We start from the raw sequence: 25,946 nt of genomic DNA, 5'->3' as shown, positions 1-25,946 counted from the left end.
CTGGTCTACAGAGTGAGTTCCAGGACAGCCCTGGCTACACAGAGAAACCCTGTCTCGAGAAAAAAAAAAAAAAAAAAAAAGACTTTGTAAATATAACAGGGAATCACAGAATGCCTGTAGGAGTTCTTCCTTTACAGGGTATAGCACTGGTCTAACCACCCGTCATTTTAAAATGGAAAAATTACTCACTGTGTACATGTGTGTGTGCAGAACTCATTTTATTTTAAATAAGGATTTCTTCCAACTAACACATGTTTCTTCACCCAGGTGAATTTTTGGAGATGAAGCCTCTGAGACACTTGCAGCAGTTGGATTTGGCGGGACACCGCGTGAGCAGTGACGGATGGCTTTCCTTCATGGATGCGTTTGAGAATCTCAAGCAGTTAGTATTTTTTGACTTTAGCACTGAAGAGTTCTTACCGGACCCAGCTCTGGTGAGGAAGCTGAGTCAAGTGTTATCTACGTTAACTCTGCTGCAAGAGGCAAGGCTCACAGGCTGGGACCTTGACAACTACGATGTAGGCATTATTCAAGGTGCCTTCAAACTAGTGACTGACGCCCCCAAGCCGCCAAATACTCCCTGACTTTCAGTGAATTGTTAAAAACCATGCAGAAGTGGGGCTGCAGAGATGGCTCAGAGGTTAAGAGCACTGGCTGTTCTTCTACAGGACCTGGGTTTGATTAGCAGCACCTACAAGGTAGCTCACAACCATCCCTAACTCCAGTTCAAGGGGATCCAACATCTTCTGATCTCTATGGATACCATGCAGGCAGAACACTCATATACATTAAATAAAATTTTAAAATACTTTTAGAAAATCTTGAAGAAGGAAGTCAAAGAAGAAAAAGAAAGGGAAGGGGCTTGAGAAACGAGTTTGGTCTCATCTCTGCACACAGGGCAGTCTCCTGACCTTCAGCTGTGTGTTTGTTACTTGGCCTCAAGAATACAGGGTCACCAAACCTTGAGATACCCTGTTCATCTGTCCTTAGTGCAGTACTGGGCCTATATAGACTCAACAAGTACTTGATAAATACATGACAACTAAATTACCAAGAAATCAAATTGTCTAGAGAACAGGCTTCATATATGCTATTTAATTTAGCTTAATTAAAACACTTTGGAATGTATAGAGTACGTTCTCACATGAAAAGCATTCTCAGATTTCAAAGAGGCGTCCTTTAAAAAAAAAAACAAAACCACTGATTTGTGTGTATGTCGTGTATATACCATGGTGGACCTGCAGGGTCAAAGGTACAACTTGTGGGAGTTTGCTTAACTCAGGTCACTGGGCTTTGTGGTATTAAGTGTCCTTGTCTGCTGAGCTGTTGGCCAGCCCCAAATGGGCATTTCTTGTCAAGCAAAAGTTGGCAGTTTAAAAGCTGCTTAATTAGAGGCTCCAAACTCAGGATGTCTTCCAGGAGTTCATGTGATCACTGTGATTCCAACTTTGACCTCCGAAACCAAGGTCGAAAGGAAAACTGTCTCTTATTCTTTTGTACCCCACCACTGTATGAGGGATACCCTGCTCTAATATTTTTGTCTATCACCTTCCAAAATAACCACCTTTCATATAAAGTCTAACAACAAAAAAAACCCTCTCTTGTCTAAAGATGGAAAAATCCAAAGAATCTGGGAGAGCTGGGGGCAAAACGCCTAGAATGAAGTTAGCCTGCAGTTTGTCTTCTGGCCTCATGGTTCCTCAAGGGTGCTGCTGTAGGTCTATATGTCTATATGTTGTGGTCATGTTAAAAAAAAAAAAAACTGAGTATATTGTGGTCATGTTAAAAAAATTCTGGTTATAGAACTACTTAGCAGTTGGACATATATTGTACAGATTTAATTGTAAAATTTTAGATAATTTGTAAATCAATTCATTCCTTCCCCTCCCTAACTGTACAAATGAGAGAGCTCAGAGAAGATAAATGACATCCGTGCCCATGACTACCAAACTTTGATATACAAGTATACCAGGATTGGAATAAAATTCTTTTGCCTAGTCCAGTCATGAAGTCTGTTAAAAATATCTTGACGAAAATGTCCAGTTCTACAATAAAATATATATTTGATGCCAGGCAGTGGTGGCACACGCCTTTAATCCCAGCACTTGGGAGGCAGAGGCAGGCGGATTTCTGAGTTCAAGGCCAGCCTGGTCTTCAGAGTAAGTTCCAGGACAGCCAGGGCTACACAGAGAAACCCTGTCTCGAAAAAAAACAAAACAAAAACATATATATTTGATATTGTTGTGCTCATAAAATGAAAAAATTTAAAACGTCTATTAAAATGAACCCCAAATAAAATTCTGTGATTGTCAGTTTATGTAATGTATGCTCTGTAACTTTACTACCATAGATGGTATTTAAGCTCACTCAGAAGCTGCCATGGAAGTGGGGTCGCCCTACTCCCAGTTCACACCCAAATGTGTTTGTCTCAAAGCATCCTCCAAGGTTCCCTCTCTGGGGATGGGCTGCCACCCTAACATGAACAGGGAGATCAGAGAACAACAAACAGCCCTAGAGTTAAACCATGTTCCGGAGAGTAGCTAGAAGGGGAGCCATATCCAAGAGAGGTTGCTACTGTCTCCCTCATGACAGCAAAAGGCCCCAGAGCAGACTGAAGCTGCGCGCTCAGGCATGGGAAGCTCATCTGTGTAGAGAAAGCTCAGTCGGGAACTAGCTGGCCAACTTACCTTCCCCAACTGGTCTCTGTAGGACATCGTGAGCCTCTGAATAGATGACTTGATCTCTGTTGCTATTTGTTCTTTTACTTGGAAGTCTCCTTAGAAGACACTCTGCTCTGTCCAGGACACTACAGGAAGCAGCTGGCTGCCTTCAAGGGGCTTCCCAGGAGGTTTCTGTTGGATGATTCCCGATCATCAGTGTCGGGAGTTCCCAATCAGTGATGCTGGTGTCGTCCTTTCTCTCGCTGTTTATTCCTTCACGTTGGCTCATTACATAACATAATGAACTTATTCATTCAAAACCAGAAGCACAGTTATTGTAGGACACTGGCCAGCTGACTAAATGTAACCTAGAAAACTGGGATTTTTTAAACCTCATTCCATTTACCAAAGGTTTGGTGTTTGTAACCAAAATAAAACCCTGGGAACAATGGACGACAGTTATAAACAGTCATCCTCTATTCTCAGTGTTTGATTGTAGTGTACAAATGTATTACAATTGTAAATGAAAACAAACAAACAAACAAAAAAACCCCTCTTTATTCAAAACCTGTTACTTAAAATTTTAAGATATACTTCTATGGTGGCTCAAAACCTAAATCCCAGCATGTGGGAGACTGAGGCAGGAGGATTATGGGTTTAAAGCCAGCCTGGTCTATGCAGCAAAACCTTGTTTCAAAAGACCAATAATAATAAAGTTGTGCTATGTAGTAGAATATGCCTCACAATTTCCAATAGAAACTTTAACTTTTTATTTAACAAATGACTCGGGGGGGGGGGGGGGACCTCCAAAAATGTAGCAATTAAGCTTTAAAAAGCTATAAAAGAGCTTTACTTTTCAAATGGACACTTAAGTTTTCATTTCCTTTGGTGGGCACCATACATGAAGCATGTTTATAAATTCTACCGAAGGAATTATGAATTTTTAGTAAGATGCAAATCCACCCACCACATGGCTTTGCTATTGGAGGCCAGAATATCATACCATAGGAGGCGACAGAGCAGCTGACATTCACACTTCTTGAAGGAGACCGACCTAACACCCATGTCATTTCAAAGACCTCACTGCCACAAGAACATTTTACAAAAATAAAGTTTATAGGCTTTATGAAATATGAACAGGCCTGGAGTGATCTGACACGTAAGTGGTTGAACAGTCAATGCAAGTTGGATTACTAAATACACTGGAAGGCAAGGAGTCGATCTCCATGACAATAAGTTAGAGTCCATCAAGGTCTTGGCTGTCCCATCCTGTTGACTCCATACCTACTTGGTATATGTGGGAAGGTGGGCCTCAATCCCTGGCCTGCTCCAACTCCTGGAAATGCAAGTCCTTGGCTGAACACACTGCTGTATGGTGTGTGTCCACGATTAAGGCCCAAACTATATGGCCTTGTCTGTGTGTTCAGTAGAATGACTGGGCTCACGTTTTTCCCAGGCGTATTAAATGCAAACTCCGGAGGTGGGCTGCTGGGCTTGGCTGGTGTTGATGTGACAGGTGTCCTCTCATCAGTGTTCTTTAACAGAGGCATTGGGATTACGTGATGGTCTGAGAAGTTTAGGACATTGGGCGCAACAGGCCCAGATGATAAGGCAGGCCTAATCCAGTCATCCTTGAAGATCTGAACAGTCAGAGTGGACACCAGTGTGCACAGCCTGTTGGTCACATGAGCAAGGACCATTTGCTCATTTGCATCTCGTCGAATTCTTACATGTACTGACCCAGCCTACAACAGGAAAACCACAAAAGACTGCTTAGAATTTTATTATTATCATTAATATCAATTTTTTTTAGATAGAGTTTCTCTGTGTAGCCCTGGCAGTCTTGGAACTTGCTCTGTAGACCAGGCTGGCCTCCAATTTGCAGAGATCTGTCTGCCTCTGTCTCCTAAGTACTTGGTATTAAAGGTGTATGCCACCACCACCTGATTAAAGGTCTTCTTAGAATTATAATACTAAGAATTCTGTTCTATTTATAACTTGATCGGTACTTACTATTTTCTTTAAGATAAGAAAAAATTTAGCATCTTGCATCTACTCCAGGTACTTACCAATGCCAAAGGTTAATGAAATGACTGTGACTAGAGGTGCTGCTCAGCTGACAGGACACAAGACCCTGGGTTTGGTCCCCTGCTCTGCACAAACCAGGCACAGTCGTGCATGCCTCAGACACCAGTGCTGGGGACGGCGGCACGTGGAAGTGCAGAAAAGCTGGGATTCCATTACAGTTGTTGAAGATTTGAGAATACAACTGTGTCTGACCCAGAGCTCATAACTAAATGGAATTTCAAAAAGCAGAAAAAGAAGAGGGCTGTGGTGGAGCATGTGTGAGGCAGAGGCAGGAGGATCTCAGTGAATGTGAGACCAGCCTTGGTTCAACTGAGAGATCTCATCTCAAAATACAATTTAGCAAGTGATACGAAAGATAACTGAGGCAAGGCAGTGGTGGCGCACGCCTTTAATCCCAGCACTTGCGAGGCAGAGGTAGGCGGATTTCTGAGTTTGAGGCCAGCCTGGTCTACAGAGTGAGTTCCAGGACAGCCAGGGCTACACAGAGAAACCCTGTCTCGAAAAACAAAAACAAAACAAAACAAAAAAAAAAAAGAAAGTGTACTGCCAGCAACTGTTAGTTGGTATAGCCATTCTGCAAGGCAATTTGTTAAGCTCCATTAAAAGCCATAAACCTTTGATCATTCTGTATTTCACAAAGCTTACTTAGAATAACTAATAGTTCATTTGTTTTTTTGAGACAAGGTCTTGCTATGTAGCCTTGGTTTGGCCTGGAACTTGTTATGAAGACCAGGCTGGCTTGGAACTCACAGAATTTCACACGCCTTTGCCTCCTGAGTGCACCACCTGGTTAAAAAGGAATCTTAAAGAATAATCATGGGTATCTGTTAGAAGTGTTTCACAGAGCTGCTCATCGCGGGTAAATTGGAAAACAACCTAAGACGAGCATTTTGGACTGTCGAGGGAGTGTGAGGATATTTACATAAAAGTCTAAAATCGTTAAACTATATACTGGGGAGCCCAGGGGTGTGTCTTAGTGGCAGAGTACTTGTCTATCACATACAGTGCCCTGAGTGTGATCCCCAGAACCACAGCACATATATACGCGCATGCACGCGCACACACACACACAAACATGCATACATACATACATGTATATACAAACATACACACATACACACACACACACACACACACACACACACACACACACACAAATGACAGCAGCAGTTTTTGAAATACCCAAATGTTTCCACAAACACTGAGACACTATGACAGCAGAACTGAAACCTATGAACAGGTGTTAAAAATCTAAGTGCTATGGCACCTATGAAATTGCAAGCATGAGCTAGCTTTAAGACCTGTAAGGTATCAGAATGGTGCAAGAGGAAGCACAAAGAAGAACTGGAGACACCAACTGACCTAAAAACCCCAAAGCAGTTAAGTGATAGCTACTGAATGGAAATCTTAGACAGGCAATCTGAGAAAGGCAGCCGAAACCAGAAGGGCTCTGGCCTACTTCCTAATGGGAGAGCACACTGGGTTTGCAATGAGATCTGCAGTTCTGCAGTAGCCAGAGCCCTGTAAGCTTGCAAAAACTAACCAACCAATCACAGCTTCTTTCTAGGACAAAGGCCCACATTTAGAACTGGGAAGAGAATCCAAACAGCATAGCAGAGACAAAGGGTGGGGGAGGGTAGGTCTACAGGACTAGGGTCAGGAGAAAGACACCACTTCTTCATTAGAACCTCACGTGCCTATGTGCACTGCTCTAAGTACATATGTAGTTCATATGTGTACCACCACTCTTTGGTTCACAGTTCAGACAGGCACAAAAACAACAGAGCAGGCTTTTCATCCTAGCATTCAGGAGCAGAGGTAGGTGGACCTCTGTGAATTTGGGGTCAGCCTGGTCTATACAGAGTTCCAGGACAACCATGGCTATGTGGAGTGAACTGTCTTAAAAGAAAAAAAAAAAAGAACAAACAAAAAAGACATGTAAGCCAAGGGGATGGTGTACACCTCGAGTCTCGGTATTCAGCCTTGTAGTGCAAGGCTAGCCCGACTCCACGGGTGTTCAAGAACAGCATAGTCTGCGGAATGGCATGCTGACATGAAAGAAAAACAAACAGAAACATGTAGTAGGAGAGTGTTTAAAGACAGGGAAAACTATGAGGCAAGAGGTCCTAGATTCAATTTCAACAACAACAACACAAGCAGTAGTTCTGAGGTTAAATTAAAAAAAAAAGAAAGAAAAGAAAAAAGACGCTTCAATCTCAATTAAACTGGGGCCATCAATATTTAGATAACAGGCTGGAGAGATGGCTCAGAAGTTAAGAGCACTGACTGCTTTCCCAGAGGTCTTGAGTTCAATTCCCAGCAACCACATGGTGGTCCACAACCATCTGTAATGGGATCCGATACCCTCTTCTGGTGTGTCTGAAGAGAGCAACAGTATACCCACATACATGAAATAAACAAATCTTTAAAAAAAAAAAATTGGATGCCATTAAACATAAAGGAAAATCAAAGCATCCATGAAAACAATTTAAAGATTTATTGAATTTTGTGTGTTATGAGTGTTGTGGTGCATGTGTGTGCACTATGTGTGTGCTGGTGCCTGGGGAGGCCAGCAGAGAGGTGAGCCACCATGTGGATGCTGGGAATGGAGCCCAGGTCTTCTGGAAGGGCAGCCAGTGCTCTTGACCACTGAGCCTTCTCTCTAGCCCCAACATTAAAAAAACCCTTTTTAGCTTTATCTTACTATTGTGTATATGAGTGCTTTGCTGGAATGTGTGTCTATTGCCTGCTGAGGCTCTCCTGGGACTGGACTTAATACATGGTTGTGAGCTACCAGGTAGGTGCTGGGTCCTCTGCAAGAGCAAGTGTTCTTAAACACTGAACCAACTTTCTAGCCCCCCACCATGAAAAAATTAACAAAACACTATTCAAGTTTTAAAAACCATGTTTAAATCATACTAAACTAACTTGTAGAAGACATACCAATGAGCCAAATCCAAGGGTCCAGAAGTGTTCATTTCGGACTTCTAGTACTCCATCCAAGGTAGATACCTTGTAATCAAACACAGAACAGTTTAACAGTTACCTACATTACACAGAGCAGTGCAGTAGTCCAGTTACATTACAGGCTTGCTGTCAGCCTAGAAACAACACGGCTAATCCCTGACCAAGGACAGGCACTAGCTATCAGAAGTCTCAGATAACTCCTGTTTGTATAGTCCTGACTCAGGCTGCCCCATCCTGGGTCAGGGGCAGATTGCTCAGTGCTTTACATTTTATGGTTTTGTTTTTGAACAAAGTAGACATATTGATGACCATCATTTGTGATACCAGGTTTCTGTTTAAAGGCATGCATAGGAGTGTGCACAAACTGGTTGCTTCTTTCTCTGGATGCTGCTATAACAAGCCTCTGTTTGAATGTAAGGCCATTGAGAAAATCCAGGGCCATGAGGACACAGACAACAAAGACATGCTCAGAGCCAGGTTTCAGTTTGAGACACACAGTGTTGGAAAAAGTGGCTTTTCAAATACTGATAACCAAGAACAGTGTCAACATCCAAACCAGTGATCTTTCTTCTTCTTTCTAACAGAAGGAAATAACCTTCAAAGAGTGAGAAAGGTCATTTATTCAGCTTATATGATGTCTTCCAACAATAATCTCCTAATTTACTTCAAGTCAATTTGTCTTCTAAACTGAACAGTTTAATTTTTTCTTTTTTATATGCATATGAGTTACACCATTGCTGCCTTCAAACAGATCAGAAGACAGCATCAGATCCTATTACAGATGCTTGTGAGACACCATGTGGTTGCTGGGAATTGAACTCAGGACCTCCAGAAGAACAATCAGTGTTCTTAACCTCTGAGCCATCTCTCTAGCCCCTTAATTTTTTCTGTTTGTCCATATGTTATAACAATATGTTTATTGTTAGTATAACACACACAAACTCTCCTAGAAGAAAATTCTACAATTGAATATATACATACCCACCTTTTTGTTTCCCTAACATAATTTTGAAAGATAAATGTATTTACTATTTCAACTTACCTCTCTAATCAGTTTGTCCAACTGACCAATAACATGAGGCGGTGTTGTCTAAAAAAATAAAATAAAACAATACATGAATGGCCTAGGGAGAAATTAACTTTGCAATAATGGTTCTGATGCTCCCCTAACACCCACAAATGGATTTCAAACCAGCCTTGGCTTTTTTGTCCTATTATGATTTAGGGAAGAGAGGTCTCACTGGCCTAACAACATCACTAATTGGTCCACACATATTTTGTTTGTTTTGTTTTTGAGCCTGCTCTAGGCAGGCCTGGTGATCTCTGGCCTTGTACTTCTCTCTTACTATTTTGTTCTAATAAGCACTGGTTTCTGTATTCTGTGGCCTAATGCTGCTGGTTTCTGGTAATAAACTCCTGCTGGCAGCAGCAGAGGATGAAGAAAGAAAAAAATGCTTAATTGCCAGGACTCTTTTCTTTCTGGCTCAAGGACCTCTCTCTGGGCAGGAGAGAGGCTTGGAACTGGTTTACTATTCATAAACCAGAGAGAAAAGAAAAAAAAATTTACATAGACAATACTCATAGACAGACAGACAGACAGACAGACAGACACATACACACACACACACACACACACACACACACACACACACACTTTGGTCAGGCTCAACTATATGTTTCATTAATACCACAAATGTTCATAGATATTTACATATATACACATATACCTACACATGTATGTACACACACACACACACACACACACACACACACATTTTGGTATATGGGGCTGAGCCCCAAATGTCACACACATATATTTGGATGGATGGGGCAGAGCCCCCAAGCTACCACCTTATTTCTCTCTGGCCTTTTTATATTTTCTTAGGCAAAAGCTCTTTAGACAATTACCTCATAGATAAAATGTTACATAAGCCGGGCAGTGGTGGCGCACGCCTTTGATCCCAGCACTTGGGAGGCAGAGGCAGGCAGATTTCTGAGTTCGAGAGTTCGAGGCTAGCCTGGTCTACAGAGTGAGTTCCAGGACAGCCAGGGCTACACAGAGAAACCCTGTCTCGAAAAACCAAACCAAAAAAAAAAAAAAAGTTATATAAAAGAGGAGCTCCAGAAGGCTGTCAATAGTAAATTCAAAGCGGTGTTTCACTCATTATAAGTTCACAGCAACAGTTTCACATGGCCTTGCTTTGCGCACACCTGTGGCTTTATCCTTGGACCTGACCTAGAATGAATGTTTTTCCTTGATTACAAATTTATTTGTGTGCTTTTAGCCTTTCCTAGATGGCTTCTGTCATGAGTAAAAACAGATTAAGGAGAAAAACAGCTCAGAATGGGAGGGGCTCCCAGGGAGGAATACACCACACACACAAAGAAGCTGCTTTCTCTAGAATCCAATGAGACCAAGGAACCAACCACCACTGGGCTGAGTGATGGACAGCTCAGTGGTTATGCTGTGATGAGACACACCTTTAGGAGGAGTTCTGTGACTGCGAGGCCAGCCTGATCTACACAGTGAATTCCAAGACAATGAAGGCAATGATGAAAGCATGTCTCAAACAAACAAACAAACAAACAAACAAACAAAAAAAACCCAAAACAACAAGAGTGCTTCCTGCTTCTGTAGAGGACCACAGTTAGGTTCCCAGCATCCACACAGAGACTCAAGAGTGCTTCCTGCTTCTGTAGAGGACCACAGTAAAGTTCCCAGCATCCACACAGAGACTCACCATTGCCTATAACTCCAGTTTCAGGATATCTGAGTTCTCTCCTGACACCTGAGAACTCCCTCTGCATAAGGCACACATACAGATACTCAAGTACACACACATATAATAAAATACCAGGCTGGGCATGGGGGCTAACACCTTTAATGCTAGCACTGGAGAGGGAAGGAAGAGGCAGTTGGACCTCTGTGAGTTTCAGGCCAGCCTGGGCTACACAGTGAAACACTGTCTCAAAAAGAAAAACCATAAATAGAAGAATAAAGAAAGTGAAATACAAAAATAAATAAAATGAAGTAAAAAAGAACCAACCAACAAACTAACAAAAAGTATATAAGAAGTAGAAAAGTAACATTTCATTTAGAGTATAGTATGACATGAGGATTATGTCGTCTTTATTACTAACGACAGGATGCCTGGGCACCTAGTTCTGGGAAACCTGTTTATATTATTTTAATACCCAAATTGTCACTATGATGAGCCAATGACAGAAAAAAAGAAAGCAATAGTAAATAGACTATGCACAAAACCCAGAGCATATTTACCCAAAGAAATATTGAAAAAAAATTAAAATAGCATTATTTCCACTTAAAATATGACTAGAACAAACAATTATAAATCTACAATTGCATGTAACAGGAACATAGAAGAGTGTGAGCCTAAATTATCACATGGTAATGAAATTCCAGCCAATTTCTACTAAATGCATTCAGGGGTTATTGTCCAGCCTCATTGCTAAGGGCTCTGCTGCAAGGCACACCGAGCTGGGAGGACAACGGGGCTCACATTAGACAAGTGTACCCAGTGAAAACAGGAGCCTCACCTGGAGAAGCACTTTCCCGCTGTACACACTCATGGGGTACATGGTGCCAAATGTCATCAGGGCAATGGCGATCGCTGACGCAGTGTCTACAGCAAAGTAATTACTGCAAGGAAACCAGTTCACAATCTTAAATGTCACCTGACAATTTAATAATCTGCCAAAAATTAATTATCAAGAATAATTCTTAGAAAACAACCACCTCTGGGGTGAGGTGGGGTGGGGGCAACAGAACTCCAAAGGGTCACCTGTTAGAACTCTTTCCTGTCAAACTTTAGTGGACAGATGATTGGTCCTTTACTTCTGTAAATGTACCTGACACCAGAAAGATTTCAGACTTACGTCAGAGACTTCAACTGATAACCTGGCAGGTGACAAAGGACTTTCATCTGTTTCCAGACATTTTGCACTCAATAATTCTTGCATTAAAAACTTCAGAGCTATCCTGGTGGTGGCGGTGCACACTTATAATCCAAGCAGTCGGCAGGCAGAGGCAGGCAGATCTCTGAGTTCAAGGTCAGGCTTGAACAGAGCGAGTTCCAGGACAGCCAGGGCTACACAGAGAAACCGTCTCAAAAAAGCAAAACCAACAAATAAAAAATTTCAAAGTTTCCCAGGAATATGTCATGGTGACATTACAGCTGAAGAGCTATATCACATCAATTCTGAAGCTCTCCTAACGAGACAGACCACAATGCTAACTGCTACAAGCTCAATCAGAACACTTTTACTTCCCACTGTGCTTGGAATAGAAACAGGAATAAGATACAGCATCTATCACACAAGGAGCAGAGTGCACACAAGAAAACCACAGTGAGGCACTCTGCACACTGGGCATGGCACATACCAGTACCCCAGCATCTGGGACGTGAAAGTGGGGGAAGATCCAGGGTTAAAGTTTTATCTTGGTTAAGTGGCAAGTCCCAGGTCACCCCGGGCTACCTGAGACCTCCTTGTGAAAACCTAACAAATAAAGTAATAGCAATCACCAAGTACAAGTCTCTAGAGGACACTGTTGACAAACAAAATGCGTAAAGAGGCTACCAAGGTGGGGGTAATTCAGAAAAGCTAGAACTGGAGAGATGGCTCAGCAGCTGAAAGCAACTGCAGCTTTTCCAGAAGACCCGGGTTCCAGTCCTGGAACCCACATGGTGGCTCACAGCTGTCTGCAATTGCACTCCCAGGACATCTAATGCCCTTTCTGGCTTTCAAGGGCACTAGGCATATACATGGTGTACAGACATGCATGCAGACAAAACATTCTTACACATAAAATTAAAATAAAAAAAAAAAAAAGGAGTTGAGCTTTGAGCTGAACGAATGACGGGAGGAGGATATTCCAGACAGTGAGACAACAAGGGCAAGAAGCTGAGATCCATGATGCACAGGTCGGCCCTGGGGTCCAGATGGGTGATGTTGGTAAGGTCTGTAGAGGGCTGACTACACAGGACCCCAAGCTAGATACCTTCAATGTTTTACAAATGGATTTGAGACTAGACAACCCTACTATTGATCCAGGAAGGTGACGGTGACATTAGCAGTAATGTGGAAAAGACCAGAGATGGATGAGAAGGAAGAGAGATCAGGAGACTATTTTAGTGATGGTGATGAAGACAGTGGTTTTATCCGGGCAGCAAAATGGCAAAGGGGGAGACCAATACAGACTAAGAAATGCCTGAGTACTCTCAGGATGAACCAAGCTTGGCTTTGGTTTGGGGGAAGACTGAGCACAGAGGGACATAAAGCAGGCCCCTGCAAACCCACATGCTACAGCCAGTCTACCTCACGACAGACACCACCAAGATATAGAAGCAGGGACTGAAGTGGGTATCTGTATACCTCAGCTCACAGTGGCATTAGTGGGCATCCAAAAGGTGGAATCAACCCAGATGTTCACTGGCAGGTGAGTGGGTAAATAAAATGTGGGATTTAGCCTCAAAAAGGAAGGAAACAGAGATATACACAACATGGATGAACAGCAAAAACACTGCTGTAAGAAACAAGCCAGTTACAAAACATGATTGTATGTTGTGCTTATAGTTAAAATGAGAGGCAGAGTGTAGAATGGTTACCAGGGATCCTGAGAAGGGGAACAGAGGTATTATTTAGATAAAATAGTTTCAGTTAGGGATGAAGGGGAAGTTCTGCAGACGAATGGTAGATGGTAATGACGACTGTCCAGAAACATGAACGTACTTAATGTTGCCAAACTGTATGCTGTAAGATGGCTAAAGTAAGAAACAATTCAAAAAGTGTCAGGGCTAGGGAGGCTGGCTCGGTTTGAACACTTGCCTCTCAAGCCTGAGGCCCTGACTTGGATCACCAAACTCATGTAATTGGCTGGATGTGGTGACCCACATCGGTACTGTGTCCCAGGATTCTCACAGGGAGACGGAGGCAGAGATAGAACATCTATCACCAGGAGCCTGGGGCTAGCAAGCCTGGAGCATGCTGCACACGTGAGAGACCCTGTTTCAACAAGCTGGAAGGTGAGCAAGCAAGGGCTTCCCAGAGCTGTCCTGACTGTCACACAGATGCTGACACACACACAAATTAATGTTAATAAAGAGATGGCGCACTGCCTTGGAATTCAACATAAATCTGGCTAGAAAAAAAGATTTGGGAAATCCTCTCAGAGGCAGTAAACAAAAACATAATTGCCTGTGACTTTTCAGGAGAAATACATAAAAAAAAGAATAATCATAACTAAGAAGCCATTATACTACACATCACTGTTTGAAGGGTAAGTTAATCAAAGAATTCAGTTGTAAAACACTGGTCTAAAAGCAGCTGTAATGTATATTTTATTTTATTTTATTTTATTTTATTTTATTTTATTTTATTTTATTTTATTTTATTTTTTGGTTTGGTTTTTCGAGACAGGGTTTCTCTGAGTAGCCCTGGCTGTCCTGGAACTCACTCTGTAGACCAGGCTAGCCTCGAACTCTCCAACTCAGAAATCCACCTGCCTCTGCCTCCCAAGTGCTGGAATTAAAGGCGTGCGCCACCACCGCCCGACCTGTAATGTATATTTTTAAAAGGTTTTAATTTTCTTCTGCTGCTGCTTCTGGTCTCATCCTCCCCACCCACAGCAAGAGCAGTTTCAACCGCCTCTGCCTCACTCGTCCAGCCAGGAGTAGGAATTAGAGATCATTCTAAGTTGTGGTGCGAAACACTGAGGCCCAACTCCCTTAATTTTCAGATGGATAAGACCTGACAAAGTTACCTAGGTCATAAGCACAAAACGATAGAAGCCTGGCTCTCAAACCATATTATCGCTGCCCTTAAAGTCAGGTCCCAGGAATCAAAACCCATCTGACAGCAATACAACATACTCACTTAATCTCAATCAGCATGTATGTAATACACAGAGCAAACGCCCCCGCAAGATCAATCAGAACAAACGGATTCATGCGGGGCAAGAAGATGCTGCTGAGTCCTGGGATAAGGCCACACAAGCTACGGAAGACCAAACAGAGATTCGTTAGCAACCTCATGACACCAATGAGAGCACACTACAGGTAAGGTGCACTGTACTTCTCAGAGAGCAAGGAGGACTCGGGGACAAAGCTCGGCCACTGCAGAGAATTCCTCTGTATCATCAATTAAAAGGCCAAGAGAGGCAGAACTGAACTGAGCTGAATATATTTCTCATGCAGTGACTTCAGCTGCAAATCTAAGCCTCCATGGTAGAGGCCCTTCTCAGGAATTCTTGTGAAATTATACAAGTCAAAAAACTCCAACACATCTTACCTGCGACTAAGGTCTGCCACATGCTCTTGAAGCCAGCTCGTACTAGCAGCTTTAAGGAGAAAACACTTAAGTTATCTATATAGAAAAATAAAACCATCACTAGAAACATGAGTTCTTTCATTTTAAAGATAAGTTTGGCGGTGACTATGTAACACGGCAAAGGGCAAGGGTTCTCCTTACATCTACAGCTTCTCCCTTTTTCATGACAAGAACTAAGTCTGAAGCAGTTTCTCCTAAGATGCACAGCTGACTGGAAGGAGTGAGTACCTGACACATCACTGGCACTTTTAATGTCGAGTTTCAGGGATGCGAGATGGCCCTAGTGTGACCCTTGAGGCCCACACGGTGGAAGAAAAGAACTGACTCCAAGTTGTTCTCTGACCTTCATGTCGTGCACAGACAGCTCTCCTTGCAAATCTATATTCTTAAAAAAGCTGTAAAAGTTTTTTATTCTGTATCTATTTTTTATACATATAAAGATTGGGTTCCAGATCATGTCAATTATTCCTTCAGCTCTCAGAAAGGCAGGAATGCATCTAGGGACACCCAAAGATACCAACAGGGACTGTCCCTTGACAAATAGCCCCCAATCTCCAAAGGCACTCATCCTAGTGCTATTGGCATTCATTTCATAACAAGACCATGTTGTGAAGAGACTGGAAGCTCTCTGTAACACTGGCACTAAAGAGAAGCAGTGACACTAGCACATCTTCCTTCAAGTTCTTGCTCAGCCTGTGACCAGCAGAGAGGCCTTTGGCAAATGACTTATCCTTCGAAGACCTCAGTGTAAAATGAGGATAATACAGCATTGGCTTCAGTGACTATCGTCAGATTAACTATCAGCACTCTTAACTTCTGACTGATACAGACAGAGCTTGTCTTTCTAACATCTGTGAGACTGCTGGGATACGAGTGAGCACCTCAAAAAGCTCTCCCCACTGTCGGCTGTGCTGCTCAAGTCCAAAGACCTAAGAACATCCTCTATCTGTGTCCTCTGTTTCAATGTGTCCACTCACGTCTCCATCTGTTAATAGCTAAATCCTTTGCTGGTTAATGAGATCCCAAAACACTGAAGGTCTTGAAAACAACCAGCAATGTACCCCGACGAAGTAGAGAAACTCCCTGATTTTGTGAAGACTGCGAGACGCCTTTTATTTCTTTTGTTGGAGGTGGGGTCTCAGTATGCAGCCATGGCTGGCCTGTGGCACAAGGTGGCTTGAAACTACAATCCTCCTGCCTCAGCTTCTCATATTCTAGGACTGTAGGCATGTGCCACCGTGCCTAGATAAACCTGTAGTTGTTCATCATACATCACTTAGTTCAAAGCCAGTTCACTGGCTTTTATATATTCTTTTCAGTGTTTACTAATGAGATGAACTTCTGTATGATCTTCCACAGAAACTTCAGAAGCTAGCTGGTGGGGGGGGGGGGGGGAGCAAGGTGGTGCACATCTTTAATCCCAGCACTCAGGAGGCAGAGGCAGGCAGATCTCTGAGTTTGAGGCCAGCCTGGTCTATAGAGTGAGTTCCAGGACAGCCAGGGCTACACAGAGAAACCCTGTCTCAGAAAAACAAACAAACAAACAAACAAACAAACCAACACTTGAAAAACTTTGGGCTAGTTCTTCCTTCTCTGCTGAATATATTTCTCACAGATTTACAAGTTAATGAAAAAGGAAACCACCAGTTTTTCTAAGAATTTTTAAAATTAACTGTAAACTAAAACAAGCAAACAAAAACATACCTTCAGAGACGTAAGCAAAAGGCTTATTCCGAATAGAAAGCATCGTGAACAGGTTGAAGGAAAGTGCCACAAAAGTACCAACTAACAGTCTTCCCCTGGAAAGAGCAAAACACCCCCTTCAATGTTTTTGTGATAATTCCAATCTATAATTTCCTATGTGGTGAGAATGAGGGAAAGAAGGGGGGAGTCATCCACTTTAAGTCTGCCAAACAGAATCCTACTTGTTTTCTAGTTACCTAGCTCATGCCTTGCCTGCTGCTGTTCCATTTTACACAGGACTAGACTAGTCTCTTACCATCAACAGTGTTTTCTCATGAATGATTTTACTGCTATGGATTTATACAAATGTTAATGGAAGTTGTGCTAACATGCTGGACAAGTCAGATGTGCCTGAATTAACAGGTAAGGCCCGCAGAGTTGCTAAGCAGTGGGTGATAAGTACATTTTTTTCAAAGGCAGCAAGAAAAGATTTGAGGTCAAATGTGAAATGACAGACACTAGAGGGAGCTGTTTAGTGTGAAAATCCTTCCTGGGCCACTCACTACAAAGCCCAGGGTCTGGGGTCTTGCTGAAGGTGAGAGGGAGTCCTGGAATCTGGAGCTTCTCTTCCTGAGAGACCAGTGATAAGATACAGGGCTGCACTCTCAACTCTGATGCTGGACACAGTAATAATGGAGCAACTAGTAATTAGGATCAAAATGAACCCCAATAAAATCTTTGGCTGGAGACAGACCGGTGGAATATTTCCCTAGCATGCAAGATGCCCTGAGATTAGACTGATCCCAGAGCTGCAAGAAATAAATAAATAACCCATCTTACGTGTGTATCTCAGGCTGCTCCAAAAAGCGTTCTGCACTAGAAGAAAGAAAAATACATCAAATAATTTATATAAATTATAAAACTAAAAACATGTATTACTATATAGTTATTATAAATAAGTAATCTACCCTAAAGTTCCTAAAACTATTTAATGGTGATGAGGCCAGGAGACAAGTTATTCTCAATACGTAATGTCAACATTTCTCTACCAAGCGCTCCCCCCCCCACACACACACACACATTTCAAAGGCTTGGTAAGTTCAACGCGTGCCAGGCTGAACCTCTTCCATTCCGACTCACCTATGACTGCAGTGAGCATTACCAAAGTGTACTACCATAACTTGAATACGCTCCACGGTAATCTGCATGCTATTCAAATAACTATGTCTCACTGGATTCTGTCATTTATCCCAGTGTCATGGGTGAGACTGATCATAATACATACAAAAATGTACCTTTCCTTTAGTATGAAGAGGGCTCCCAATTGTGCCAAGACAGTAGAAGCAAATACAGCCAGGACTTCTAATCTTTCAAACCTGAAATCAGATTATTAGTTAGGATACCAAAATTCTTCAATTAATAAACCAGTCTTCCTAGATGCATACATTCCATTACTCACTGGCTCAATATACGCGTGGGCAGTGCTCTGCTGGACAAACTATAGGACTACAGATGCTGTAGACGAGTGAGACCCAGAGGGTAGGACGTTATCCTGGTTGACATCGGTCACCTTCCTGACTGTCAGATTGACTGGGCTAATCTGCCTGGCTGTGCAGGTGTCTCCTTCCCTCATTACTCAGGTGTGTCCCTCTGTCATCTGTGAGCTTTGTAAAGGATGGTCTTCCCCATAGAGGACAGTGGTCTTCAGTCAAGGGCACAGACTATCTGTGCACGGCTGCAGACCCTCCAAACAAGCTCCCAAAGATAACACAAAATGAAAACTGGATCAACAGTATCTATTTTGTACATATTTATATAACCATTTATGGTCATTACTTTTGTAGAAACAATAGCTGTTATAACAGTTAACACTTAACCGACCCATTTTGTACTGGACACTGTTCAGTGCTTAACATACTACTTCAAATAAGTCTTAAGTACTGTAATGGCTTCCCTTGATTAAATTAAGAAACACTACAAGAGTAGTGAACACACGTCTGGGTGAGTCTGTGATGGCATTTCCAGAAATAATTGGAAAATGAGGGCTCTAAGGTAATCGTGGCATTATGCCCTGATAGGTTCATTACATGATGGCATAACTGGGAGGTGGCAAAAAGGAGGAGGTGGGGAGCAGCTGCAGGGCAGGACAAGGCCTGCCCTGGGGATCGTGCCATGACTTGGCCTCTTCCTGTAGGCCTCTTTCTCTGCTTTCTGTCTGCCATGATATAAACAGCTCTCTTCTCCTATCCTCCCCACCTTGATGATGCTGTGTTCAAGCCCCTGTGGCTGAGAGACCATAAACTGAGCTTTCTGGAACAGTGAGCCGAGACAACGCCTTCCTTTCCCAAGTTGTTCTACCAACCACCTTGTCATACGCCAGCACAAGTCATTACAAGAAACTCTCCATCTGTTTTAGTTTCTGAGCAGGTAAGTAACTTGGGACCCATAGGAGAAGTAACAGTTTACAGAATCATACAGCTAAGTTCCTACCCAGCAGTCAGATGACTGACATGCACAGGTGCAAAAGATCTTCGTACTTAGATACGCTCACTCCCAAGTACATAACTTTACCCACCAATACTGCCTTCTCACTTCTACACGCCGTTAATGTTAACTATGAGCATGCATTATAATCTGTATGCTTGAAGCTAGAAATCATCATAGTTTTTTCTGCAACACATACTCTAATGATAAAAAACACGGAGAGTAAGCTTAAATGTTTAAAGGTTCTCAGGGAAATAATCATGACACTTGAGAAAGAAATGTACTTAAGAATTAACTGTAATTCATCACATTGCTTTTTGTAAAGGAAACATTTTGGAAGAAACAGAACTGTATGCATTACTAAAGGAATAACCAAAATATATTTATTAGCATGGCTAGTTATATTTTTTTAAAAAATTAAGTTATAAAAAATATAAAAACAGCATGTAAATGAAACAATTCTGTAAAAAGTAATAAGCTGACATTAAAATGTATATTGAAAGGAAAGTGAAGGAAAGCAGACAGTTCTGAAGTATCACAGGATAAACAAACGTAACAAGAAAGCAAATTGTTACTGCTGTACTTGCAGCATGCACCTGGAAGAGCAGAGCCTATAGATGAAGTGGACTAAAGTTGCATGCACTAGCCAACTTTATTCAGAGCATCGGACAGTTTATACTCTGAGGGTTGCAAGGTCACAGTGTTTCACAAGGACAACCTGTGCTAGAAACATCATCTGAATCAGAATAGTAGTTGAAGGGTAATCTGAAGTAAACCCACTCCTTCTTACTACACCTGGGAGGAGCACAAAAGCACATTCCAAAAACCCCGAGCTACAGAAGATCAGAAGTTGCAAGACTTTTGCCTTGTTTCCTTGGCATTTTCTCACAAGCTCTCGAAATTCTCCTCACACAGCTTTAGTCACCGGCACCAAACCAGTGTCAGTGTTCTGACACCAAACCAGTCCACACAGAGCCATCTGATTTACAGGAAATGACATAAAGGCAGCAGGAAATAGAAGGTTCTGTCTCCAGTGGATGCTATTTGACAGCCGAGGATCCGGGTAAAAATACTTGTGCCTTCGCCCATACCTCACTCCACACACAAACTCAGGTTCAGGTAGACTGCATAGAAAAGATGATTCTAGGACCTCTGGCTGAAAACAGAGCATTGTGGGGGCTCACACCTGGCTGAGGGAAGGCTGGTCTACACTGTGACCCTGTTTTAAGTGCTCCCACAGAAATTTCCTTATTGAAGTACAATTCTTATTTTAAATTGCTTTCTTGACTCTGGAATGAATTGATTTCTACCACACCAGTAGAGCTTCCTCTAATCTAAAAAGTACAGCTTTCAAGACTCAGTGATTTCTATAACTGCACACAGGAGCTTCAAGGTTTTGTTAGCTCATTACTAAATCCAAAGTCTGACTACAGAATTTATCTCCATCAATGCAAAGTATGGAAATACATCATAGCACTTACAAAATTCACTTGTTAAAATTCTTCATACTTTTCATGACTAAATAGTATTTTTAAAATATTAAAAAAACGTACTGAGACCAACTTTTATTAGTATACATTGATAAAATATAAAACAAGTGAACATGAATATTTTAATCTAATTGCTGCTTTTATTGTCTATCATTTCTAGACTCAATTCTTAATTTTTATTTACTTATTTTTTGATTTTTCAAGACAGTGTTTCTCTGTATGCAGCCCTGGCTGTCCTGGAACTCTCTTTGTAGACCAGGCTGGCCTCCAAGTGCTGGGATTAGAGGTGTCCATCACTACTGCCCAGCTAGAGAACATATCTTATATACGTTCTCTACTTAATAACCATGTCACTAGGCAGGGGGTATTTATTTATTTTTATTTTCCAGAAATACTACAGACAGCCCTCTTATCATTATCATTTTAATAGCAGTCATTTAGCAGAAAATAAAATAATCTGAACTTACCCAAATGAGTAGGCAGGGCTAGGCTTCCTCATCATTACCCAGTAGCTTATTAGACACGTTATTAAGCTAGAGGAAAACAAACTGCATTAGAGAGTAGAGCCAGAAATACATGCAGAGACTAATGAAGCGGGTTTAAAATAAGGGTTTGTTTTACTGTGTGTGTGAGTACACACGTCTGCATGCAGGTGGCAGTGCAGACCAGAAGTCAGTGTTGGATCTTCTGGAGCTGAGGATACAGGTGGCTGCGAGCCGTTTGACATGAGTGCTAGCTGGGGACTTCTCTGAGTTAATCTCAGCTTACAGTCCTCAGGTCACAGTGCATCACCGAGGAGTCAGGGCAGAACTCAAGCCGGCCAGGAACCTGAAGGCAAGCTGACGCAGAGGCCAGGAGGAGGGCTGCTTGCTGGCTTGTTCTCCACTGCCTGCTCAGCCTGCTTCCTTATACACTGCAGGACTACCTGCTTAGGATGGGACCACCCACACTGTACCCTCATCTTCCACTAGGTAAGAAAATGCACTAAAGACCTGCCTATAGGCAAATCCTACGGACTATGAACCTGATAACGTAAGACAGGTGTTGAGTGACTAACAGACAGGCCTACAGTGTGTGTAAACTGGACAAAATGTCGACTCATGCTCTGGGCTGGTGAATCAGGACAGTGTCAGAGTCCATTACCCTGTGCAGAAAGGCATGCAACTTAAAACTTAGGAATAAAATTGTTTATTTCTGGAATCCTCCCCCTAGATTTTCAGATTGCAGTTGGTGAAACCATGGAGACTACTGTAAACACTAAGATAAGCTTGTCAAGGACACATAAATTCAGGAGGATTGATTTTGTGTGATTTCATTTCTTTTCTTATTATGAATGTGTATGTATGTGTATACGCAAGCATGGATGACCAAGGAGACCAGAGGTTGTCAACACTGTTGAAGCGGGAGTTAAAATCACCTGGCATGGTGCTGGAACCCACCTGGGTCCCCTGAAGAGGACTACTGCACCTTAACTACCAAGCCAGCTCCTCTAGCTCAGTCTCTGTGATTTTAAGCCTATGACGCCATTTATTTTCATCCTTCAAAGTCATTCTGCAGTTTCTGTCAGTATGTGTACATCCTCACTGCATGCCTGGATAACTGCCTCTCTGCTGTTGTACAGGTGCAGCATTTTCTTCTTATACCAACGGCTCTTGTCATCTGTGTTGTCTATTTCTATGAATTTTTTTCTTTTTTGTTTTTTGTTTTTGTTTTTGTTTTTTGAGGCAAGTTTCTCTGTGTAGTCCTGGCTGTCCTGTAACTCGCTCTGTAGACCAGGCTGGCCTGGAACTCAGAGCTCCACCTGCCTTTGCCTCTTGACCGCTGGGATTAAAGATGTGTGACACCATCACCTGGCTTTTATAGGATACATTTACTTATTTCAATAGTTACTTTCCTTTAAGTAAAGGAAGCTTAATAGATTCAGTGCAGTGAATCCTTGTCTATTGTCTTTAAAATTGAAAGGATATTAAATAAAACTTACCTAAAGAGATCGAAGATGGTGAGGTAAGTATAAGCAGTCAAAGCTGTAAATGACAGAGAAACTCATTAAAGTGCTGCTTCCCCGGCCTCTTGTTATTACGGTAAGTGTATATGCATGGCCTGAGTGAGTTTAAAAGAGACACGTACACACAGGCGCCTGACAGAGACAGAGGCTGTTGGTCCACTGGAAACAGCTACAGATGACTGAGAACTGAACTCAGGTCTTCTGCAACACTGATGAGCATTCTTAACCACTGGCCTATCATCCAGTCCCCCTTTGGTGGTGGTGGTGGGGAGGGTGCTGCTGGAGACAATTTTTTTTTTTTTTTTAGATTTTGTATTTACTTATTTTATGAATGTGAGTACACTGTTGCTGTCTTCAGACACACCAGAAGAGGGAATTGGATCCCATTACAGATGGCTATGAGCCACCATGCGGTTGCTGCTGCTGTCATCTGAGTATTATTTTTTGTTTGTTTTTATCTTGTTTCAAGTTAATGTATTAAATTCGTAAGTGTTTCATCCAGCAACCTCCTCCCCACCTTTCTTCAACTCCATTCCCCCAAGTTCTCTCCAGAGTTGGAGACTGAATCCAGGGCCCAAGCATGGAGTATGCTAGGGAGGAACTTTATCACTTGATATCACTGAGGTGCCCCCAGACCCCCTCAGCACTACACAGCCAATCGGTCAATCAGCCAATGGATGAATAAATAAAAAGCAAACAAGCAAGCAAACAAACCACAAAAAAAGAAAACTACATTTAAATCATCTGAGTTACACCCATTCCAGAAAAGCACATAATATATAAAGGAAACACATTGTCTTAGGGTTACTATTGCTCTGATAAGACACTATGACAAAAGCAAAAGGGTTTATTTTGCTTACATATCATAAATCAGTTCATTGAAGGAAGGTACGGCAGAAACTCTGGCTGGCTGGCTGGCTGGCTGGCTGGCTCCCTCTCTACCCCCCCTCCTCATTTCTGTTTTTTTGAGACAGGGTTTCTCTGTGTAGCCCTGTCTTGGGACTGTCTATGTAGACCAGGCTTGCCTCCAATTCAGAAATCTGTCTGCCTCTGCCTGCCTTTCCTTTATGTATTATGTGCTATTCTGGAATGTGTGTAACTCAAATGATTTAAATAATATTTTTCTTTTTTCTGGTTTGCTTGGAATCAAAGGTGTGCACAACCACACCTGGCTCAAAAACTACTGTGTATGCAGGCCAGAAGGGGGCACCAGATCACATTATAGATGGTTGTGAGCCACCATGTAGTTGCTGGGAATTGAACTCAGGTCCTCTGGAAGAGCACCTAGTGCTCTTAACTCTCTCCAGCCTCTCAAAAAGTATTTTTAAGAAGAGGCCAGCAGCAGTGGGTAGGGGTGCTTACTACCACATCTGAAGTCTTGAGGATCCCTGGAACCCACCCACATGGTGAAAGGAAAGAAATGAACCCAGGGCCACCAGGCCAGGGTGGCCCCATCCACAATGGTCTGCACCCTCCCCCACTGATCACCAATTGAGGAAATAGCCTACCGGCTTGCCTATGGCCCGCTTTTATGGAGGCATTGTCTTAACTGAGCTTCCCTCCTCTCAGATGACTATAGCTCGTATCAAGCTGACGTAAAATCAGCTAGCATAGACATCTTTACTTAAAATCAAAACCGTAAGTGAAGCTGAGCTGGTAACAACCCGAAGGGCAACGTACCTATGCTGTTGGTAGAGCTGCACCACATGAGCAGGAAGCCAGTGCACAGCACGTTGACTGCTCCAAAAAGAAGGATCTTCCAGGACTGTGGGAGGCAAAATCATCCCCATTCAAACAGCGCTGACAGAGATCACCAGATCTGTCCAAGCCACTTAAGTCACCGATAAAAAGCGCGCGTCACAAACAAACACGACTTGTAAAAGCTGTGTCACGTTTTCTACGACTAACAAAGTCATCGTCAGTCGGGCTACAGTCAAGCATGAGTCTCTCAGAGGAGCCGAGGCAGCGAAGCAAGCCCTGTCAGAAACAACCCAACCAGAGCGTGAATTTAAAAATAACTCTCTGCAATTTACTCAACACGTATCTATGCCAGGTATTATTTTAGGCATGAGAGTATAGCAGAGAACAAAACATGGACTTACCATGTAGGCAGAATGACAATAAACAAGTATTTAGGTTACTGGTAATAAGTACTAGGAAGCAAATAAAAAGTAGGTCAAGGAGCCAGGCGGTAGTGGCACATGCCTTTAATCTCAACACTTAGGAGGCAGAAGAAGACGAATCTCTGTGAGTTTGAGGCCAGCCTGGCCTCCACAATGAGTTCCAGGACAGTCAAGGCTACAGAGAGAAACCCTGGGGAGGGGGTTGGGAATGGGGTGGGCTAAGGAAACAGTAACAGAAGGTGGTATGGAAAGAGTTCTTTCTGGACTGGCTCATCAGAAAGACTCGTAGCAAAGTGAAAGAGCACTGACGCTAGCATGGGGCTAACTGGAGAGAAAACGGAAGCCAGAGAGCCAAGGCCCCAAGTGACAAAGCCTCTGGGGAGGACAGCTAGAGTGGAAGAAAGGGAGTCCAAGCAACATCGAGAGATGTCCTGAATGCCAGGAAACATTAGCTGAGGTTTGCCTTACATTTCTCCTGGGCATGCTGGGGTACAGCTGTGATCCCAATACTCAGGGTGCAAAGGTAAGAGGATGGCAGCTGAAGGCCAGCATGGGCCTTCACAGCAAGTCTGAGGCTAGTCTAAGCTATGTGGTGAGATTTTTTTTCTCAACCCCTCCCTGCCTATAGAAAGCAAAAGATCATTCTGGTTACAGTGGGGCTTGAAAGTGATAGGAAGGAGTGCTAAGGGTAAGACTTTGCAGGTTGCATTAAAGACAGTTGGCACATTTGTTGAACATACTCATGTGAGGATCAAGAGACTAAACCACAAGGAAAAAGATTTAAAAGTTTTCTGACTTTAACATCTGGAAGAGTATCCAGTTAATATCCAAGTAACTGAAGATCAAGGTCCAGTCTTGACTGTGCTATGACTGAAATGCCCATTAAGTATCCATGGGACGTGGAGGAGGCCAAATTCCATAAAGGAAGCAGAGGTGGAAGGGGTTAGGGCTTGAGATTTAAACACAGAGTCACCAACACACAGGTGTGATGAAAACCTGGAGAGCAGACAGCATTCATAGAGGGGGGAAGCTCACACTCCACAGTGCAGAAGGAAGGGGCTCACACTCCATAGTGCACAGGGAAGGGGCTCACACTCCA

General features: G+C 42.7%; 2 protein-coding genes across 5 annotated transcripts in view; one reads left to right on the top strand and one right to left on the bottom strand.

The window, feature by feature from the left end:
• Nlrc4 (NLR family CARD domain containing 4) overlaps positions 1 to 2,006 on the top strand; it is a 31,205-nt gene extending 29,199 nt beyond the window's left edge. For all 4 annotated transcript variants that reach the window (XM_028778962.1, XM_028778960.1, XM_028778961.1 and 1 more), the window contains one exon: positions 268 to 2,006. In XM_028778962.1, the coding sequence (XP_028634795.1) occupies positions 268 to 584 (317 nt within the window). In that variant the 3' untranslated portion in view covers positions 585 to 2,006. The remainder of the gene's footprint in view (positions 1 to 267) is intronic.
• A 1,747-nt stretch (positions 2,007 to 3,753) lies between these two features.
• Slc30a6 (solute carrier family 30 member 6) overlaps positions 3,754 to 25,946 on the bottom strand; it is a 23,126-nt gene continuing 933 nt past the window's right edge. Inside the window, exons 2-13 of the mRNA XM_028778971.1 lie at positions 24,405 to 24,489; positions 22,701 to 22,743; positions 21,187 to 21,252; positions 18,041 to 18,121; positions 17,586 to 17,621; positions 16,767 to 16,861; positions 15,024 to 15,072; positions 14,610 to 14,729; positions 11,274 to 11,376; positions 8,758 to 8,805; positions 7,692 to 7,760; positions 3,754 to 4,405 (exon numbers count right to left, since the gene is read on the bottom strand). Of these exons, the coding sequence (XP_028634804.1) occupies positions 3,908 to 4,405; positions 7,692 to 7,760; positions 8,758 to 8,805; positions 11,274 to 11,376; positions 14,610 to 14,729; positions 15,024 to 15,072; positions 16,767 to 16,861; positions 17,586 to 17,621; positions 18,041 to 18,121; positions 21,187 to 21,252; positions 22,701 to 22,743; positions 24,405 to 24,432 (1,236 nt within the window). The 5' untranslated portion in view covers positions 24,433 to 24,489 and the 3' untranslated portion in view covers positions 3,754 to 3,907. The remainder of the gene's footprint in view (positions 4,406 to 7,691; positions 7,761 to 8,757; positions 8,806 to 11,273; positions 11,377 to 14,609; positions 14,730 to 15,023; positions 15,073 to 16,766; positions 16,862 to 17,585; positions 17,622 to 18,040; positions 18,122 to 21,186; positions 21,253 to 22,700; positions 22,744 to 24,404; positions 24,490 to 25,946) is intronic.

The sequence above is a fragment of the Grammomys surdaster genome, unplaced genomic scaffold (genome assembly GCF_004785775.1).
Source record: "Grammomys surdaster isolate TR1022 unplaced genomic scaffold, NIH_TR_1.0 343, whole genome shotgun sequence".
In the NCBI taxonomy this organism is placed as follows: Eukaryota; Metazoa; Chordata; class Mammalia; order Rodentia; family Muridae; genus Grammomys; species Grammomys surdaster.
Note: the sequence above shows the minus strand (reverse complement) of the source record. Positions and strands in the feature narration are given on the sequence as shown.